The following is a 19,985-nucleotide window of genomic DNA, read 5'->3' as shown; positions in this document are numbered from 1 at the left end:
ATGGAAGCAACAGAAGAGTCCTTGACAGATCAAGGGATAAACAAAATGTGATATAAATATGAAATGGAACATTAGCCTTCAAAAGGAAATTCTGACACATGCTGTAACATGGATGCACTTTAAGACACTATGCTAAATGAAAAAAGCCAGTCACAAATGGATAAATATTGTATGATTCTTCTTATACGATGAGGTTGCTAGAGTAGTCACATTCACAAAGATGTAGGGGTAAGCACCTAGACTACAGACACCAGTGAAGAGACCACATCCCAAACTGAAATACCTGGGTTCAATACCTGGCTCTGGCTTTCAAACAAAACTAAATTAAAAGAAAATGCAGAGGAGAGAAAGAGTTGTGGTGACTGCCAGGGATTAGGGGACGGAGAAATGGGGAGTTACTGTCCAATGCATACAGAATTTCAGCTAGGGAAGATTAAACCGTTCTGGAAATGGGATGGTAGTGATGGCTTCAGATGAAGGTGAATGTATTTTTTAAAAGTTTATTTATTTTCATCTACTTGAAAGGCACAGCAACAGAGAGACAGAGACACACACAGAGGGTCTTCCATCTGCTGGTATACTTGACAAATGTGAGCGACAGTCAGTGCTGGCCAAGGCCAAAGCATGGAGCTAGGAACTCCATTCAGGTCTCCCAAATGGATGGCAGGGGCCCAAGCATTTGAGCTATCATCTACTACCTCCAGATGCATTAGGAAGCTGGACTGGAAATGGAGTAGCTGAGACAAGAACTGGCACTCTGATACGAGATGTGGTTATCCCAGGCAGCAGCTTAACCGCGGTGCCACAAAGCAGCCCTGTGAAGATTTTTAATGCCACAGAATTGTACTTTTAAAAATGGTTAGGAATGTTGACTCTTATATTTTATCATTAAAAACCTTTTGAAAACTTCACAAACTGTACAAAAACAGACATACAAATGATGCTAAGCACTTCACAAGAATTCATGCGTATTTAAGAACACATCTGAGTGTGCGCATAAGGGAAGCAGAAGTGGTCAGGGAACAAAGGGGAGAAGGCTGCCATGTGCAGACTCACGATGCCATGACTTGCTTTACAAAACGATTTCTGAGAACACGAGATGCCCCCTACACCAAACGAGGGCTGGCATACCTTTCCTTTGTAACAGTCAACCTGCAAAGACCCAGACTTGTATCACTGACTGTTAGAGCAAAAGGGTGTAGAAATCACTTCAATTAACCTTCTCAGCGCACATACTTCAAAAGTAATTAACTTTTCAAAATATATGTGATTCCAGGCAAATTTTATGCAAAGGCACAGTGCTTCAAAAAGCAATCCATCATATTTCTCTGAATTGGAAGATATTTTATGTTGTATAAACTTAAAGATCCTAAGAGTAATCAAAGCAATCAGCGTTGCTTTGCAATACAACTTCAACTAGTTCTATCACAAGTTTCTTAGAGGTTAGTTTCCACATTTTCTTTGACTCTTCAGCATCATGCCATTTAATAAGTACTCAAAAATATAGTGAATGTATTTCTTCAAGTGTTATTCATCTTTTCTAAACCATAATGCAGCATCCCATCTTATGTGCTTGTGTAGACAGGTTTTACTCACACTCTAACACACAAAAAAAGATGGAAATCAAAATTGAAGAAGACATTTATTTAAATTTATATAAAAATGATTAAATTGTGTGAAAGTAGTTACAGTACAAAATGGGGAAAATGGTAAAAACAAAACCCCACTGAGTGGGGTGGACATTTGGCCTACTAGTTGAGAAGCCCGTGTCCCTTAATGGAGTGCCTGGAGTAGCTGGAGCACCCAGCTCTGGCTCCTGACTCCGGTTTCTTGCTAATGCAGACCTGGGGAGGCAGAGCAATGGCTCAAGTGATGGGGCTCCTGCCACTGACATGGGAGACTGACTGAATTCCTGGCTTTCGGCTCCAGCCTGGCTAGTTCTAACTCCTGTAGGCATTCAGGGAGTGAATCAGGGGATGGGAGCTCCCTCTATCAGCTTCTGTCTCTTTCTTTAATAAAGAAATCTACTGAACAATTAATGCAACTGAAAAACATCAATAATTCTGACTCCATTCATAAAGTATACTTATGAATATTTAACTTGAATTCCTTAATCACATAATTCTGGCTAAAGTTGATTAACAACAGATAATTTCAAAGACTCCTAAAGCCAACAGCTCAAGCATAGATTATTTTATATATGTAAAGAATAAAATCAACATGTCTTTAGTTATTTACTTCTTAATTTCTTTAAAGATTTATTTATTTCAAGGGCAGAGTGACAGAGAGGAAGAGACAGAGACACACCATCCATCCACTGTTGACTCCCCAAATGTCCACAACAGCCAGGGCTAGAAAAGGTTGAAGCCTGGAGCCAGGAACTCCATTCAGGTCTCCCACGTGGTGGCTAGAACCCAAGAACTTGGGCCATCTTCTGCTGCCTCACACATGCATAAGCAGGGAGCTGGTCAGAAGCAGAAGTGGGTCTTGATCCGGGCCCAAATGGGATGCCAGATGCCACATGGTAGGTTAACCCTCTGTGCCACACTATCTGCCCTAATTCTTATTTGGAAAAATATCTCAGTCTACTGTTATTCTATTCAAAAGTACTCATGTGATTAATAAGATGACTTTTTAAAAGTAAATTTAGGAATATTATGAAAACTGCTGCCTATTTGCTTAGTTAACCAGTATTTTATAAAACATTCTGTAGTTAAAAATCTACTACCAAGTACGTTTTTTTTTTGATGAGTGATTTGTCACTGATTTCCATTGCTTTTTTAAAATTCTTTTTAAATTTTTCCCATTGCTTTTCAAATCATTTCTGTTATATATTATTTTTCTAGGTAGTAAGCAGCATTATAAAATAGTTTTATAGGATTAAAATAAAATAGAAAAGCTAAGTTCTTCACATTCTTATACAATACATGACCCTGGATAAAGTCACAAGATATCTGATTAGGAGTATTTTAACATTTAGAATGAAAATAATCCAACACTGAGCTGCTTAAATGGTAAAATGAATTAATTTATGTAAAAATAAGAATTTTGCAGATTCTCAGGAATTATACTAATTGAGATTCAAGGACTTGAATAGTATTAGTTATCAAATTTCATTTGGAGTTTCAAGGTGCCATCTTTTAATTCCAGTCAAGTTTCTCTCAGATTTAAAACAGACCCTAAGTACTATTATTCCCAAGATCTATCATGAGGTAATCAGTAAAACAGAAATTTTTTTAAAAGAGTAAAATTATTTTATCAATTAACAATTTATAGTTCTATTTATTCAAGTCCAATTCCTTATTATCTTGAAAAAGTTACTGAGACAAAACTGTAAGTTCTCTTCAGACCTTCTACTCCACAAATGCTATGTAAGAGGCACCGTCACTGATGTGGAGGGCTTTGCAAAGCCCTTGCCATCCTCCTTCAGGGAGCAGGGTGGCATGGCAGGCTGGTTACCATGAATATGCATAAAGACTGGCATTTAAAACTACACTCAATCTGAAAACACACATTTTTTTAGACATTTAAATAAAGGGGTAAATAAGTACAATGAAAAACACTTCACATCAAAAGTATTCACTAAATAGAAGCACATCCTTAAAAAAAAGCTATGGTATTTTATTTAAAATATTTGCCTGTACGTCATTCAGTGATATTTAAAGTAGCCAAGAGAAATATAAAATTACTTAATACAGATTTTAGATACTAGGCTTATGAAAATTTGTCATTATTTTTCACAAAGAAATTTGCATTATAAAATGATTTGCTCTTGAATGACCTAATTAATGGCATAAAAGCTACTACCAACAAATAAGATTCACTATTTCATACATAATTTATTAAGGTTTCCTACAGGATTTATGTTAAGTCAAACATCTGAGCATCTCTTTTGTGACACAGAATCAAAGCGTCCTATACATTCCCCTGTCACCTACTCGTAACCTGGCCTCCTGCCTACTGTAAAAAGCAGGCACGATGTTTTCCTCTTCAGGCCGCAGTGATACAGGACGGCTCTGGTCAGCGGCCTTCTACCCCAGCATCTGCTGCAAGGCTGCCTCTTCCTCCGCAGCCTGACGGGGAAAGCAACGCTGCAGTCATCCGCAAGCAGCCACGACGCTGCACTCCCTGACTAACAAAGGCACCGCACCTTTCCCAACACGAGCAGTCCACTTGGATGTTCCGTAAAAGGCAGCACGCTCCTGGCGACAAGACCTCACCAGCCGACCCCAAACACCTCCAGGCGCCAAGCCTGCGTCCTCCCCTTCCCCAGCCCGGCAGCCCCTATACTGGCTGCACTGAAGTCAGCCATCAGCAGCAGCTTTGTGTCCCCTCTTGGCTACCACTGCACGCGTCCTTGGGCCAGGGAGGAAGGAAGCCTTTCAGAGGGCTGGAGCCTGCGCTCCTCGCCATGAATGTGCTCCATTCTTTGTCGTCCTCCACCGTCTCCTTAGATACTGCTATTCCACACTACTCGGTCAACAGGCAGCCTAAAACAAAACCCCTTCCAGCTGCAAAGCCAGCAGACTCCCCTGAACTTCTCCCCCTCCCCCTCCTTCCTCTTCTGTCAAAACCCTGGATGCAGGCGCAGGAAAGCCATCCCCCTGCAGCAGGGGTGGGGGCGACGCCCCTGCCCCCCCTCCCCGCTAGGCGCAGCCGTGGCCGCGGCCAGGCCAGCGCTCGCGCTCAGGCAGGCGAGGGGACGCGGCTCCCCTCCCCCGCAGCCTGCCTGGCCACCTTGGCTCCAGCACCTACCCCATTTCCAAGCTCGGCAGCACCTCCATTCCGTCTCCAGCGGCACCCGGGCGGGCTGCGCCAATACAGCCACATGTCGGTCACGTGTGCCCGCGCGCAGCCAATCGGCAGCCGGCCGCGGAGCGGAGCGCCCGGAGACGCGTCCACGGACTCCACGGCCCGGCCGCTCGCTCGCTCTGCCCGGCCGGCTCGGACCCGCCCTGCCGCGCAGGCCTCCCGGGCGCCCCCGTGATGGGGGTGGGGTGGCAGTGATAAAGGACATCTCCTGTGCCAGGACGCCCATGTCCGCAGCCTACGATTCTGTTAAATAATTACAATGAGTAATTTTCTATTGGAAGTCACTGACTGGTTAGTCACGCGAATGATGCGTGAATTACAAATACAGTTCCCAGAAAGGCCGTGGTCAGGACCCGGAGCCACCCGGCCTGGGTCCCTCCACCTCGGCGACAGTCTGCGCCCTTCCAGAAGGGAACAGCGCGCTCACACGCGAGCGCTTTCAGATCCTCACACAGTCCATCTGTCAGTCACCAACCTAAGGCTGACCTGGAACACCTCAGTGCAAATTCTATAGCCCATCCGATGTAACCACGTGCGCTCACAGGACTAATTTACAAATCAGGAGGGAAATCCACATCCCCAAGAGGTTAAGCCCTGTTGTGTGTGTGTGTGGGGGGGGGGGATTACAGTATCTATTTAAATTTAAAGATACCAGGCTTCAGGGTTTTAAATGAGGTACGTTTACTACTCTCTATTCTAAATTTCTCTCATATATGAAAAGAAGCTATTAGCGTATGTGAGGCAGTTCATAGAGGCAATCCTTGGAAGGTAAGATTATAGGGTGATTTCTGCTTCTCCTTTGGGTTTCTGGATTTTTTTAAATTAGTCTCTTATAATGCCTGGCATGCGTGTGTAGCAAATGTCTTAAAGACGTGTTGAATAAGCAAATGAATGACTTCAACACTGACCAAATAATACTGTAACTAGAAACACTATATTCTAGGAGCTGACGCTGTGGCACAGCTGGTAAAGCCGCCGCCTTGCAGTGCCGGCATCCCATATGGACGCTGGTTTGAGTCCAGGCTGCTCCACTTCCGATCCAGCTCTCTGCTTTGGCCTGGGAAAGCAGTAGAAGATGGACCAAGAGCTTGGGCCCCTGCACCTGGGTGGGAGACCCAGAGGAGGCTCCTGGCTCCTGGCTGCGGATCGGGCACGGCTCCGGCTGTTGAAGCCAGTTGGGGAGTGAATCAGTGGATGAAGACCACTCTCCCCCTCTGCCTATTCTTCTCTCTCTCTGGTAGCTCTTTCAAATCAAATAATAAATATTTTTTTAAAAACAAGAAACAATATTCTAAAGTCTAAATACATTTAGAAGCAATTTCCCTTCATATTTGAAATAAGCAAATATGTAAATCAACCTGACTGTATCCTCAATCTCTGATGAGAATGAATTCATTTTACAAAGGCTTTCAGAATCCTTTCTTAAAGTGCATGACTCACAGCACAGGACTTAATTATTTATACAGTCACTGATTACTTGTGACAAACTCAGACTAGATCATTTCTCAGAGCCAGAACTTCCAGAAAGAGGAAGTTCCTCTCAAAACAAAGAATATATTTCAAAAACTCCCCAAAATATATTACTTCTTAGATTGTAAGATACAACTAAGTCTATCACTCTTGACCCAAACAATGGCTCAAGCTATTATGTGGTAAGCCAGTTTGTAGCCAAACTATTTGTCTAATTTTTAACTAGCTATGTTGTAGAAATCAGTTAGTAATTTAAACAACAAAGTTTTACAGAGAGTTATATGACCATTACATGTTCATTAACCATCATGCCTCAAATACAAAACCAGGACAATCTAAAAACTCGACATTTTATAATGATGTCAACTGAATTACTAAGATTGTTCAAACCAGTTTTCTTAGTACTTCCACAGAAGTGTGCTTTGAATCCTATGTTTAAAAATAAATTCAGGGGCCGGCGCTGTGGCACAGTGGGTCAAGCTGCCGTCTGCAATGCCGGCATCCCATATGGACACCGGTTTAAGTTCAGGCTGCTCCACTTCTGATCCAGCTCTCTGCTATGGCCTGGGACAGCAGAAGATGGCCCAGGTTCCTCGGGCCCCTGCCCCTGCATGGGAAGAAGCTCCTGGCTTCAGATCGGCACAGCTCTGGCTGTTGCAGCCAACTGGAGAGTGAACCAGGGGATAGAAGACCTGCCTCTCTCCGCCTCTTCTCTCTCTGTGTAACTCTTTCAAATAAATAAATAAATAAATCTTTTTTAAAAAAATCAGCTATTTTAAAAACTATAGTTAAAAAAAGTTAAAAGTTACAATCGCCAGCGCCATGGCTCACTTGGCTAATCCTCTGCCCGAGGCCCCAGCACCCCAAGTTCTAGTCCCGGTTGGGGCGCCGGATCCTGTCCCGGTTGTTCCTCTTCCAGTCCAGCTCTCTGCTGTGGCTCGGGAAGACAGTGGAGGATGGCCCAAGTGCTTGGGCCCTGCACCCGCATGGGAGACCAGGAGGAAGCACCTGGCTCCTGGCTTTGGATGGGCGCAGCACGCTGGTCGAAGCGCGCCAGCCGTAGTGGCCATTTGGGGGGTGAACCAACGGAAAAAAGGAAGACCTTTCTCTCTGTCTCTCTCTCTGTCTAACTCTGCCTGTCCAAAAAATAAATAAATAAAAAATATACAATCAAAATATACTGGGCCATATTTGAATACAATGAAGTCTTAACTGAATTTGTGTTCACAGGTTTGCACACGTTATCCGTAATTAAGCAAACATCTAGCCACTTACACGATACATGTCTATGTACTAAAGATATTTTCTGATCACAATGAAGTAAATTTTATATTAAGGTTGTTTTAAGGTTGTACTAACAAACATCCTCTATTTCAAATATCAGTGTTCATTATGATCAACTCTAAAAGAAAATTTCATAAATATGAATACATAATTCACTTTTAAAAAGCCTTCTGAATCTCTTTCGGCTTTTAAAAATATAAAAAGACTGACAAAATAGGATTAATAGAATCCTTATTGTCTAAAATCTAGCATTCCATTTTTCACAAGACCTATTTTGTCTAACTTAAGACTTTAGTTTAGGCCGGCACCGCGGCTCACTAGGCTAATCCTCCGCCTTGCGGCGCCAGCACTCCAGGTTCTAGTCCGGGTCGGGGCGCTGGATTCTGTCCCGGTTGCCCCTCTTCCAGGCCAGCTCTCTGCTGTGGCCCGGGAGTGCAGTGGAGGATGGCCCAAGTGCTTGGGCCCTGCACCCCTGGTCTCCCATCTTCCACTGCTTTCCCAGGCCATAACAGAGAGTTGAATTGGAAGTGGAGCAGCTAGAACTTGAACTGGCACCCATATGGGATGCTGGCACTACAAGCAGTGACTTCACCTGCATACCAGAGTGCCGGCCCCAGAATTTTAGTTTTTATCCTTCAATCTCTTTCCTCTCTAATCAGCAGACATCAAAATAGTTTCCTACACTCCGGTTCAAGAACATTCCATGGCCTCCCACTGCTGACAGTGGAATCCAGAAGGTTTGGAGGTTAATCACAGAGTGCCCTAAAGGGCATGTTAATCAGTGTTCCTCCACTAAAATACTTCCTAAGTGTATTAACTTGGCTGTGGTTGCCACAATAAATTACCACAAATTTAGTGGCTTTAAGTGGCACAGATTTAGAATCTGATCATTCTGTAGTCCAATAGTCCAAACAGAGCATCCTGGAGGCTCTGCAGGACAGTCTATGTCCTTGTCTCTGTGCTCACAGCCCCCTCCCTCCACCTTCTCAGCTGGCAATGGTGGGCTGGACCCTCACCCTGCAGGACTCTGACTTTGTTGCTACTGTGGTACCTCCTTCTCCCTTATTTTCTTATACCTTCTTTCACTCTTAAGGAGCCACTTTAAAGACCCTTATGTTAGACTCTTAATAATCATTCCAATGTCTGGTACCTTAATTCCGCTCAGTCACATAATCTAACATATTCACAGGTTTTGGGGAATAAGGCACATCTTTAAGCCATTAATCTGCCTACCACACCACAATGGTGAGTCTAACAATTTCAGAATTTGCATTCTGTTATCTACTGTTATCTCTGTTATGGCATGTGTTACTCCTTTACTGATCCTGACTACAAAAATCTCAAGGGTGGAGCCCACATTTGATTTCATCTAATATTTAATGGTGTACATCCAGTATTTTTGGCATTAACATGAGTTTAAGGAATGACTTTAAATTAAGTACAAAAGACTTCCAATGAAGATGTTCTGACAGGCTAATAGTAGAGCAAGGGCTTAAATGAAGTATTTTGTTAAAACTCTAGACCCTGTAGGAGCCCGTAACTTGCCTGTTCCGGGTACTGCTTTAGTGAATATACCATAATTACGTGGTAAAGGAACTTCACAAATATAATTAAGGTAATTAATTAGCTGATCTTCAAAATGGGAAGATTATCTCAGATAGACCCAATGTAATCACAAGAGAACTTAAAACTTCAAGTCATTCACTGGCTTCCCAATGAAATGAGAATAAATTTTAAAATTTGTTACCTTGCCTTACACTGCACAGTCCAGCTCCTGCCCTCAACACTTCTACCTGTCCCCATTCCTCTCTCATGCCTTGGCAAAACTCTGCTCCCACATCCCCAAAGGTTTCAACATGAATGCCCTGTGTTCCAAGATACTTTGCAAGACCACCTTACCAACACTCGTGAGGTCCTCAAACCATCTACCATCTCGTGATGTTTTGTAATTTTGGCATTGGAGATCTAAAAAGTTCTATCTATATATTTATTTAATTTTGTTTCTCTCATCATAGTTTCCCAAACTGAAACATTAATTGCGCAGGAACCTAGACTCTCCTCAAATGCTATTTCCCTCATATTTTTAAAAAATTTAAAAATTTATTTATTTGAAAGAGAGAGAGAGAGAGAGAGAGAGAAAGAGATCTCCCATCCACTGGTTCACTCCCCAAATTGCCACAACAGCGAGGCAGGGCTGGGCCAGTGGTAGAAGCAAAAATTTTCTGGCTAGGAGCCAGGAGCTTCATCTGAGTCTCCCACATGGGTGTAGGAGCCCAAACCCGTGGGCCACACTCCACTGTGTCCCCGGGTGCATTAGCAGAGAGCTGGTCAGGAAGTGAAGTAGTGGAACTTGAACTAGAATCCATATATGATGTCAGTGCTTCAGGCTGGTGCTAACCAGCTGCGCCACAGCACTGACCCCATTCCCTCGCACCTTCAACAGTGCTTGGGGATGGGCGTTTGGTCTAGTGGTTAAGCTGCTGGTTGGGACACCCACATCCCATATCAGAGTGCCTGGGTTCAAGTCCCAGTTCTGCTCCTGACTCCAGCTCTCTGTTGATGTACACTTTGGGGGGCAGCAGATGAGGGCTTGGGTGGTTAGGTACGGCCATCCACATGGAAAACATGGATTGGGTTCCTGGCTCCTGGCTTCTGTCTGGCCTGACCCCAGCCACTGTGGGTATTTGGGGAGTGAGCCAGTCATCACAGCTCTGTCTTCTTATCTCTGTCTCTCTAATAAATGATTAAACAAATAAAGGGTTTAGTGCTTTCTGGTCATAAATGAATGTAGATGATGTAATGCATAAGACATCAATTTATAATTTGGGAGGTGACTAACACAGGTATCCCAAGAGTTTTATGACAAAGCAACACATTCTTGAAGAATGGAAAAAATTAGATAGTTTCTGACTAGCTAATCAAGAAAAGCTTCAGAGACAAAGTAGACCTGGAGAATATTTAGCAATTTTTCAGGGTAGAGATTTCAGCCTTGTCCATTAGGTTAGGTTAAAAAACACACAGCTCCTATAGACAATGAAAATATGTATATGTTCCACATATGACTAGTTCACAAACACTAACTGGACCAGAAGAGAAATAATCAGAAATAGTATGCAAACCATTATTCATTCATGCCAAATGTAATACCGAAAAACCTTTTCAACTGGAAAACATGCCTCCAAAAATCATCTATTCTATTTATTTAATGTCATTTTGGAAATTTTGATAACAGTTACTTTCTTTTAAAAATTTTAAGCTGTTTACTTGAAAAGCAAGGGACAGAGCCTTCCCATCCTTTGGTTGACTTCCCAAATGTTTCCAATAGCCAGGGCTGGACCAGGCCAAAGCAAGGAGCCAGGAACTTAGTCTCCCACCTGGGTGGCAGGAACCCAACTACTTGAGCCTGGCAGGGGAAACCAACTACTTGAGCCATCATTGCAGCCTCCTAGGATGTGTGTTAGCAGGAAGCTAGAATCAGAAGTAGAGCTGGGACTAGAACCAGGTACACAGATTTAACAGGCAAAACACCTTGATCTCTGCACAAAAGGACTACCCCCGGTTATTTATTAATTTTATGCCATCAATAAGATGAAAAACAAAATGGTCTTTGGCAACCATTTTATTCAATTAATAAGATTAAAATATTTGTATAGAAATAAGAAATTTTAATAAATAAATTCTTAAAATGTCCTAACTTGGCAAAACTCTAGTTTCACAGCCCACAATGTTTTCAATTATCTTTTCTTTAGGAAAGAGAAAAATTCTGGCACTTCATTTAGCCTAACAGTTAAGATACTCACATCCCATACTGGCATGCCTGGACTGGATTTCCAGCTATGATTCCTGCTCCAGTTTCCCATGAATGTAGAAGCTGGAAAGCAGTGGTGATGGCTCAAGCAACTGGGTTTCTGCCTCCTACATGGAAGACTTGGACTGTGTTCCTGGGTCCTGGCTCTAGTCCTGGCCTGGCCTCCTGTGGATACTTGGGGAGTGAACCAGCAGATGGGAGCCTACTCTGTGTCTCAAGCAATTTTTTAAGTTCTAATTTCATTAAAAAAGTAAATATTTAAAACAAGATTTTATGCTTGCCTATGTATTTTTTAAAGTATGTCTTTTTAATATTTTTTTTAAAAAGATTTATTTATTTATTTGGGAGGCAGAGTTAAAGAGAGAGAAAGGGGTCTTCCGTCCGCTGGTTCACTCACCAAATGGCTGTACCAGCCAGAGTTGGGCTGATCTGAAGCCAGCAGTCAGGAGCTTCCTATGGGTCTCCCACATAGGTACAGGAGCCCAAGCACTTGGGCCATCCTCCACTGCTTTCCCAGGCCATTAGCAGGGAGCTGGATAGAAAGCGGAGCAGCTGGGATTTGAACCTGTGTCCATATAGGATACTAGTGCCACAGGCAGAGGCCCAACACACTATACCACAGCACTGGCCCCTTTAAATTTTGATCTTCACCTAACATATAAAAGTTACATGATTGTTCCCAAAGGTATAATTTTACAATATAACTTTATAAAACATATTTATAAAGGTATCATTTTAACAATAAAGAACTCATGGACTTAAGCTCACAACAACAGCATCAAATGTTTAGGGTGTCAGAGTGATTTCAAGAAAGAAGAGCACACAGAATGAGTTTTTTTTTTTTTAAAGACTTTGTCCTAGGAAACAGAATTAAAAATTAACACTGCATTAACATGAAATGTCATGAAGTGCCTAGATTACTTAATATATCAATTACCAGTTTATAACACATGAATTGGACTGTGGAATATATCAGAACTGATACAGGAAAACAATTTTAACTGATATTAAAACAAAATTTAGTGCACATGAAATGATAACTATAGTTCCTAATAATGGTGTTTATTTACTAGAGCTTGAAACCTAAACACTGGGTCTTCTATTCTAATAGCACTATCTCCAAACTCTTACTTAAAGGAGTGGGAAAACTAAAACAACTTTTTCAACATTCTTTATTACTAACTGCAGAAGGCATTGCCTAATACTATAGTATTTTCTTTCTGGCTGTTTTCCCTTCCTCTTGCTTTATGCTAAACTTTATTTTTTTAATTTCAATTCATTTATTTGAGAAACAGAGAACACACCAACCTGCTGGTTTACTGACCTAAACAACGGGTGAGGCCAAAGCCAGTAGCCAGGAACTCCACCCAGGACTCCTATGTGGGTATTAGGAAACCAGTTACATGAGCTACTACCACTGCTGCCTTGAAGGGTCCACATGAGCTGGAGGCTGGAGTCAGGAACTGGAGCTGGGAACTGAAGGCAGGCACTCCAATTGGGTTGCAGGTGACTTAATTAGCATTCAGACCACATGACCGCCTGCCCCTGAATTGTAAACATTAAGGCAGAGCAGAGACTGCACTCCTATTTCACTTCTGGATGTCTCAAGATCAATGTATGCTAGTATTAGTTCAAACTTCAAATCTACCTAGAATTACTGGACTGTGTTAATCAAATCAGAAAACTCTGGGTCACTTGGATTGCTTCCTAATAATACCTAACATACAGATTTATTTTAAGGATTAGGAAAATGAGTCACCTAATAATAAAAGTTTTTAATGAATATTTAATATAATGTTTTAGAGGGAGAATAGGAAAATCAAGACAATTTTTAATAAAGGTAATTTTTTATTTCAATATAAAGTTTTAAAAAATAAAATAAGTTAAATGCTCTTTGCCAAGTACTCTAGGTTCGGACAGAATTTTTTGATGTGTCACATAACTTTCACTGAGGGTTAGATTTAAAAATTGTACTAAACTTAATTTCACATATTTTATATTCAAATACTTTTTTCAATATACGTCAGCTATCAGTAAGCACCTTGATCCCAAGCCAGTCTGTACCTCACATAATATGATATAGGCTTTTTCCTAAACTCTCTCCAAAGGAGGTCAGTTATTTAACCAAGACAAGCAGTAAGCAGTTAAGATTTGCTCAATAAAAGACTTGGGACTTGATATGTGTTATTTCGTAACAAAGAACACAAAGTTCGTTTAAAAAAAAGTCTCCTCTGCAGTGATCACACAATTTGGCAGGGTCCATCAATCACTTTTTCATAGAAACACTCTACATAAAATCTTGTTTGTCTAGAAGTTAGAAAGTTGGCTTTTCGAGGCCGGCGCTGTGGTGTAGTAGGTAAAGCCACAGTCTGCAGTGCCAGCATCCCATATGGGTGCCAGCTAGAGACCCGGCTGCTCCTCTTCCGATCGAGCTCCCTGCTATGGCCTGAGAAAGCAGTGAAAGATGGCCCAAGTGCTTGGGCCCCTGTACTCGCGTGGGAGACCTGGAAGAAGCTCCTGGCTCTTGGCTTCAGATTGGCCCAGCTCTGGCCGTTGTGGTCATTTGGGGAGTGAACCAGTGGATGGAAGATTTCTTTCTCTCTTTCTCTGCCTCTCTGTAACTGCCTTTCAAATAAATAAATAAATCTTTTTTTTTTTTTTTTTTTTTAAAGAAAGTTGGCTTTTCCTCCTCCTTATGAAACAATTTTCTTCTAACACTGCTCTGGTATTGAGGACAATATCCTGTGTGAGTTTTTTTTTTTTAATAATTTTAATTTTTATTTTAATTTATTTTTATTTTATTTTTTGACAGGCAGAGTGGACAGTGACGGCCGCTGCAACTGGCACACTGCGGCCGGTGCACTGCGCTGATCTGATGGCAGGACCCAGGCCCTGCACCCCTGGTCTCCCATGGGGGGCAGGGCCCAAGCACTTGGGCCATCCTCCACTGCACTCCCAGGCCACAGCAGAGAGCTGGCCTGGAAGAGGGGCAACCAGGACAGAATCCGGCGCCCCGACCGGAACTAGAACCCGGTATGCCTTGTAGAAAACCAGGATGGAGTCCCTGCATCCTGGCTTTGGCCTGCTCCAGCCCCAGCTATTGTGGCCATTTGGGGAGTAAGCCAGCAAGTGGAAGATCGACCTCTCTCGCTCTTCTTTTCAACTAAATAATTTTTTCTTATTTCTTTGACAGGCAGAGTCAGACAGTGAGAGAGAAAGAGAGAAAGGTCTTCCTTCCATTGATTCACCCCCCAAATGGCTGCCACGGCCGGCGCTGCACTGATCCAAAGCCAGGACCCAGGTGCTTCCTCCTGGTCTCCCATGAGGGTGCAGGGCCCAAGGACTTGGGCCATCCTCCACTACACTCCCAGGCCACAGCAGAGAGCTGGACTGGAAGAGGAGTAACCGGGACAGAATCCGGCGCCCCAACCAGGACTAGAACCCAGGGTGCCGGCGCCGCAGGCGGAGGATTAGCTTAGTGAGCCGCAGCGCCAGCCTGCGAGAGATGTTTTTAAAATAATGGAGAAACTTAACAGGGGTTTCCTCTGGGTTAGTAGAATTGAGTAGCATTTTTCTTTTACTGCTTCACGCTTTTTTATTTTAATAGCTGCCTGTACCACTTTTACAATAACAAAAAAGCTCTATGCTATACCTATTAAAAAAGAGTCCGCAACTGCCTGGTGCTAAAAAGGCCTGCCAAAATTAGTATTTTCTACTTGTGACAGCACTCAAATGGTAACAAAATCAGGGCAAACTCATGAAGGTCCTTATGATCTGGCCTTTCACACCTCTCCATCATCCTTACCCAGCTACACGTCCATCACAGGGCTCCCGTGCACCACCAGCAGTTTACTATTTCAGTTGCGAGAGGGCTATTCTGCTCATCTTGCTAATGCGGATTCATTTTTTTATGACCCCGTTTAGATAACATCTCCCAAAAGTCTTCCCTAATTCTCCTTGCCAGAGTTAGCTCTTCCTTTGTCCCCGCCCGTTTCCAGAAATGCCTGTGCTTATCAGCTATCTCACTGACAGCACACTTGGCGTTACCTGTGCATTGGTCTTTCTCACTCAGGTACTCAAGGACAAGACTCCTATAACCATCACCGTACTCTCAGCAGTATTCTAGGGCTCTGCCTGGACCAAGGTATGTGCTCAAATGACCAAGGCAGGGATATGAAAGAACTACTACTCTCATACTTTAAGGCCCAATTCTGTGAAGCTGCCTCAAAATACCCTAAACAGTCAGGTGCTTTGCCCTATAAGCTCCCACAGTGCCTAAATTATCAACTAATATCTATCCCCACAACAGACTGAGTTTCTGAAGATTAACTCTGGTTTCATCTTCCCAACTATATAAGCACTGTCCCAGGAGAAATTATAAAGTGGACATTAATTATTTGATGAGTACATTACGAGTAAACCTTAAAAACACAAGTGAATCAAGAACAAGCATAGGGTAGCTGCTTATTCCTCCTCTGTTGTGGTGTGGCTACAGTTTCCACTCAGCTGAAATCTGCTGCCAGTGTAGTGGAGTTGGGAGGAGAGGCACTGAAGAGGGGAATTAATGTCTTTCTCCTAAGACTGGGTTTGTAAGACTGAACCTGTTCTGGAGGGCAGGTTGCCCTTCTGTCTCCTCTACTCCAGATGTGCCCACTTGCCTCTCAACGTGCTCCTGTCATTAGATGCCAAGTACCATACTGCAATACAGCAGCAAGAGGCACTTGCCAAATGCAAATGTCCAATCTTGAGCTTCCCTGCCCCCCAACTGTGAGCTAAATAAACCACTTGCTACAGTAGGATAAAATGCACCAAGACACAGTCTTTACTAATAAGAGACCATAATGCACTAAAAACACTTTGTGCTTGCTTCAGGATTAGGGATAGGGAGCCATTAAAAGATCAAACTGAGGCAGCTTTCTGGCACAGCACTTAATGATGCCACTTGGACAGGGAGGCACTATGTCCCCTATCAGAGTACCTGGGTTCAAGTTCCAGCTCCAGTCTCGATTTCGGCTTCCTGCTAATGTGCACCCTGGGAGTACTTGGGTCACCACCACCCACATGGGAGACCTAGGGTTTGGCCTGGCTAAGTCCTGGCTGTTGTGGGCACTTGAGGAGTCAACCAGCAGGTGGGAGTTTTCTGTTTCTCTGCTTTTCAAATAAAGTAAATAAAAAATTTTAAATCAAAGTATTCCCTAAAAGGCTTCTTATCCCCTGACTTCCTGAAACTCTGCAGTCATTTTCATCTAAATTCTATTCTCATTTTGATCCATTAAGTTCTTGGCCCCCCATAAAACCAGAGCCCCCAAATAGCTTAGAAGCAGGCAAGTCCAATTTTAATTGCCTGGCAAAGACGAGGCAGTGGTGGTAACCAACAGAAGTTAAGGCAGGAACATGTTACTCCAGGACAACAAGCAGAGATGAAATGTCCCTCCAGAAACAGCATCACTTATTGTACACCTGGGCACTATGGCAGTCTATGCTGGTCTTCTGTGAGCAGGGCTGAGCCATCGTTACGGTCAACACTTCTCCTGCCATACCAGATCCACATCAAACCAGACATCTGGACTTTGGAACCACTAGCATGCTTTTCATTTCTGTCCCTCCCACAAAAGAATATTTGAATTTCACAAGTCTGACATGGTTTTTACTCTAACAGCATTGAAATTCATGTGACCTACAAAATTAAACAGTATACTTTACCTATAACTTCAAGCTCTTCAGGGAATATCCTCTTCACCTATCTGAAACCTGGTCACACAGTCTTCCCTGTTTTCCTGTCGTATCCCACGTCCTTTTGCTCAGGAGACAAGATTGGTGGGATACTGAAGAGGTCAAAGGGAGGAAAACAATGTGCCCTTTGCTCCAATTGCCACTTATAAACCATTTCTCCTTCTTCCTTAAACACCCAAGACCTTCTGATATGCCCGTCAGCTGCACAGCCTGTACCGCCCCTGGTGCTCTGCCCCACTGCCACCTTCACCCACAGACTATAACTGAAGAGACACAACAGTGCCTATGCTGCCGAGAAAGCTTTTCTCCCACACGCCAAGTTCTCATACCTGTACTGTCTCCTCAAATCTGTTAACAGACATGTATGTATCTATGCCGTTCTCAGCTGAAGACCTACATCAATGAGAACATAAAAGCTATTTGACAGAAATCCCCTCTTTTTTCTCTACCAAACCTAAACAGCTGCTTTTCTCCAAATACCCCTCCTCCTATGAAAGGCCAATACCTCTACTGATGCAATGGATTCCAACTACTCTTGTTTTTCAAGGAGTCACTCCTCACTATCTCCTTACTCTTCTGACCATTTTCTCCTTCCCTACAGGATCATCCCATGCGCACACAAATGTGCTCTAGTGCCACTCACCTTTACAAAGTCCTCTCTCGACCTTACACTGTTCATCAGATATCACCCAACTTCTCTGTAACATTTCTTCATCTAGCAGCTTCCATCTCCTGGTTCAACTTTCTCACCTCTATTTCACCCTTTAACCTACCTAATCCTAAACAATTTCCTGAAGCTTAACTGTCAAGGCAGCCATTGAGCATCACATGGCCAAGCTCCACTGGCCTCCTCTTAGCACAAAAACTTAGCACTATTATACAAAGCTGATAACGCTCTTTTTCCTTAATAGATTTCTTGGCTTCTACACACATTCTCCAGGCTCTCCTCTGTGCCCTAAATTCATTTAATCGCTCTGCCTCTTCAACTAGTTTTCTAAAACAAGAAGTCTCAGAGCTCCATTTCAGCACTGCCTTCTCTCCTAACTGTATTCTGACCTAGTCTCATGGTTGTGAGAAGCATCTATGTGATGCTCAATCTCCAACTTCCATATCCATTTTAATCTCTGAATACCCAACTATCTCTCTTACATGTCACATGGATGTCTACTGAGATATGTAAACCACTTGATTCACAGATCTTCCTACCCTATACAACCTTGCACATTCCACAGAATTAAATCTTTTTCTTTCTTTTTAAAAATTTATTTAATTTTTAGTTTTTAACAGATTCAAAATAGTTCATAGATAAAATTCTAATAAAATGATATTCCCTTCTTCCCTCCCCCGTTCCTTCCCACCCTCTCTTTTTCTCTTTTTTTAGTTTTGGAGATAACATTTTTAATTTATGTTACATCAAGGGTTTAACCAAATAAAAAGTTTAACAAGTAAAAAGCAAAACCACCTTAGTTTAGCAGGAATATACACAAGGGCTATAAACAATAATAAATGGAAAGATGACCATTTCACCCATTTATAGTAAATTTTAGTCTAACATTTTTTAATGAAATTATGTTTAAGACTTATTTATTTATTTGAAAGGCAGAGTTGCAGAAAGAGGGAGAGAGACAGGCAAAGAGAGACAGGGAGAGAGAGAGATCAAGCATGAGATCTTCTATCTGCTGGTTCACTCCCCAAAAGGCCACAATGGCCGGTGCTGGGCCAGATGGAAGCCAGAAGCCAGGAACTTCTTCCAGGTCTCCCACACGGGTGCAGGGGCCCAAGCAGCTGGGCCATCCTCTACTGTTCTTCCAGGCACATTAGGAGGGAGCTGGAACATGAACCTGCACTCATAAGGGATGCCAGCGTCACAGGCAGTGGCTCAATCTACTACACCATCAAAACATTCTTAACATACTAGTTTCACAAAGGTATAAAACCAAGATTCACACAACTATACTTGCAGCAATACTGATACACACAAGCATTTCTTTTCAGATTAAAATTTTTTTTTCCTTTTTAAATTTTAGCTCCCACATATAAGGGGGAACATGCAGTTTTTGTCTTTCTGTGTCTGGCTCATCAGAATTAAGTCTTTCAAATTCTTACTCCTCTAAAGATTAACTCAATCTTAGCAAATGGTTAATTTGTTTTTCTCAGTCTCATTTTACATTGTGGCATGTAATCGTAGTATACATAATAGTATTCTTCCAACTATTCTAGCATAAATATCCCAGCATCTTAAATTTCTACAGATCATAGCTGGAATTCATAATTTTGTGAATGAAAGATACTCTAAACTACTCAGATTTCTGGGTAACACCTGAATTCAATAGCTTTAAAGACAGCCTGGCCTAGACAGACATATGAGCATTTCTATACCAGGTCTGAAGGAAATCACATACAATACCTAACTAAAGTGAACAAGACAATGGGTGATGTAACTAACACTCAGAAGCCTCCACTGCCAGAATTACAGAGGGCCTTTAACAAGTTCACCAAAACTCCTTCCCATCTGACAAGACAGCAGGCATAAAAGCTCCCAAGCTGGATGCTAAGAAGAAAACGCCAGCCAAGAAGGTCACACCCCCCGAGGAGGACAAGGTTACAGAGAAACCTCAAGCCCAGAAGGCCCAGGGAGGGGCAGGCCCACTGCAGCCCACACTCTCCTCCAGGGAGGCCGTGGCAGCCACTCTCCATCTGCTCTGCGTGGCAACAAGGTCGCACATAAGGCAAGTGCTCAGCTCCTAAAGCCAGGACTGGAAAGAGGAGGGGAGTTTCTCGCTCCTGTCACAGAACCAGCTGGTGGTGACAGAGTGGTGGCACCAAGGTGGTGCTTCACAGAATGCCTTGAGGGTGCCCCCTGAGGATGTGCCTGGGA

General features: G+C 42.8%; 1 protein-coding gene across 49 annotated transcripts in view; it reads right to left on the bottom strand.

Annotated features, from left to right (window-relative positions):
* The window catches only part of APC (APC regulator of WNT signaling pathway), a 182,287-nt gene that overhangs the window by 85,670 nt on the left and 76,632 nt on the right, over nucleotides 1-19,985 (bottom strand). For 5 of the 49 annotated variants that reach the window (XM_070075975.1, XM_070075993.1, XM_070075979.1 and 2 more), the window contains exon 1: nucleotides 4,756-4,877. The exons of 38 other annotated variants lie outside the window; for them this stretch is intronic. Coding sequence is in view for 5 of the 11 variants with exons in the window: in XM_051834510.2 (XP_051690470.1) it covers nucleotides 4,756-4,830 (75 nt within the window). In the remaining 6 variants the exon portion in view is untranslated. Of the gene's footprint in view, nucleotides 1-4,755; nucleotides 4,964-19,985 lie in introns of those variants that run through there. 6 more of the 49 variants (XM_070075981.1, XM_070075989.1, XM_051834510.2 and 3 more) reach the window with 5 other exon arrangements.

The sequence above is a fragment of the Oryctolagus cuniculus genome, chromosome 6 (genome assembly GCF_964237555.1).
Source record: "Oryctolagus cuniculus chromosome 6, mOryCun1.1, whole genome shotgun sequence".
NCBI lineage: Eukaryota > Metazoa > Chordata > Mammalia > Lagomorpha > Leporidae > Oryctolagus > Oryctolagus cuniculus.
Note: the sequence above shows the minus strand (reverse complement) of the source record. Positions and strands in the feature narration are given on the sequence as shown.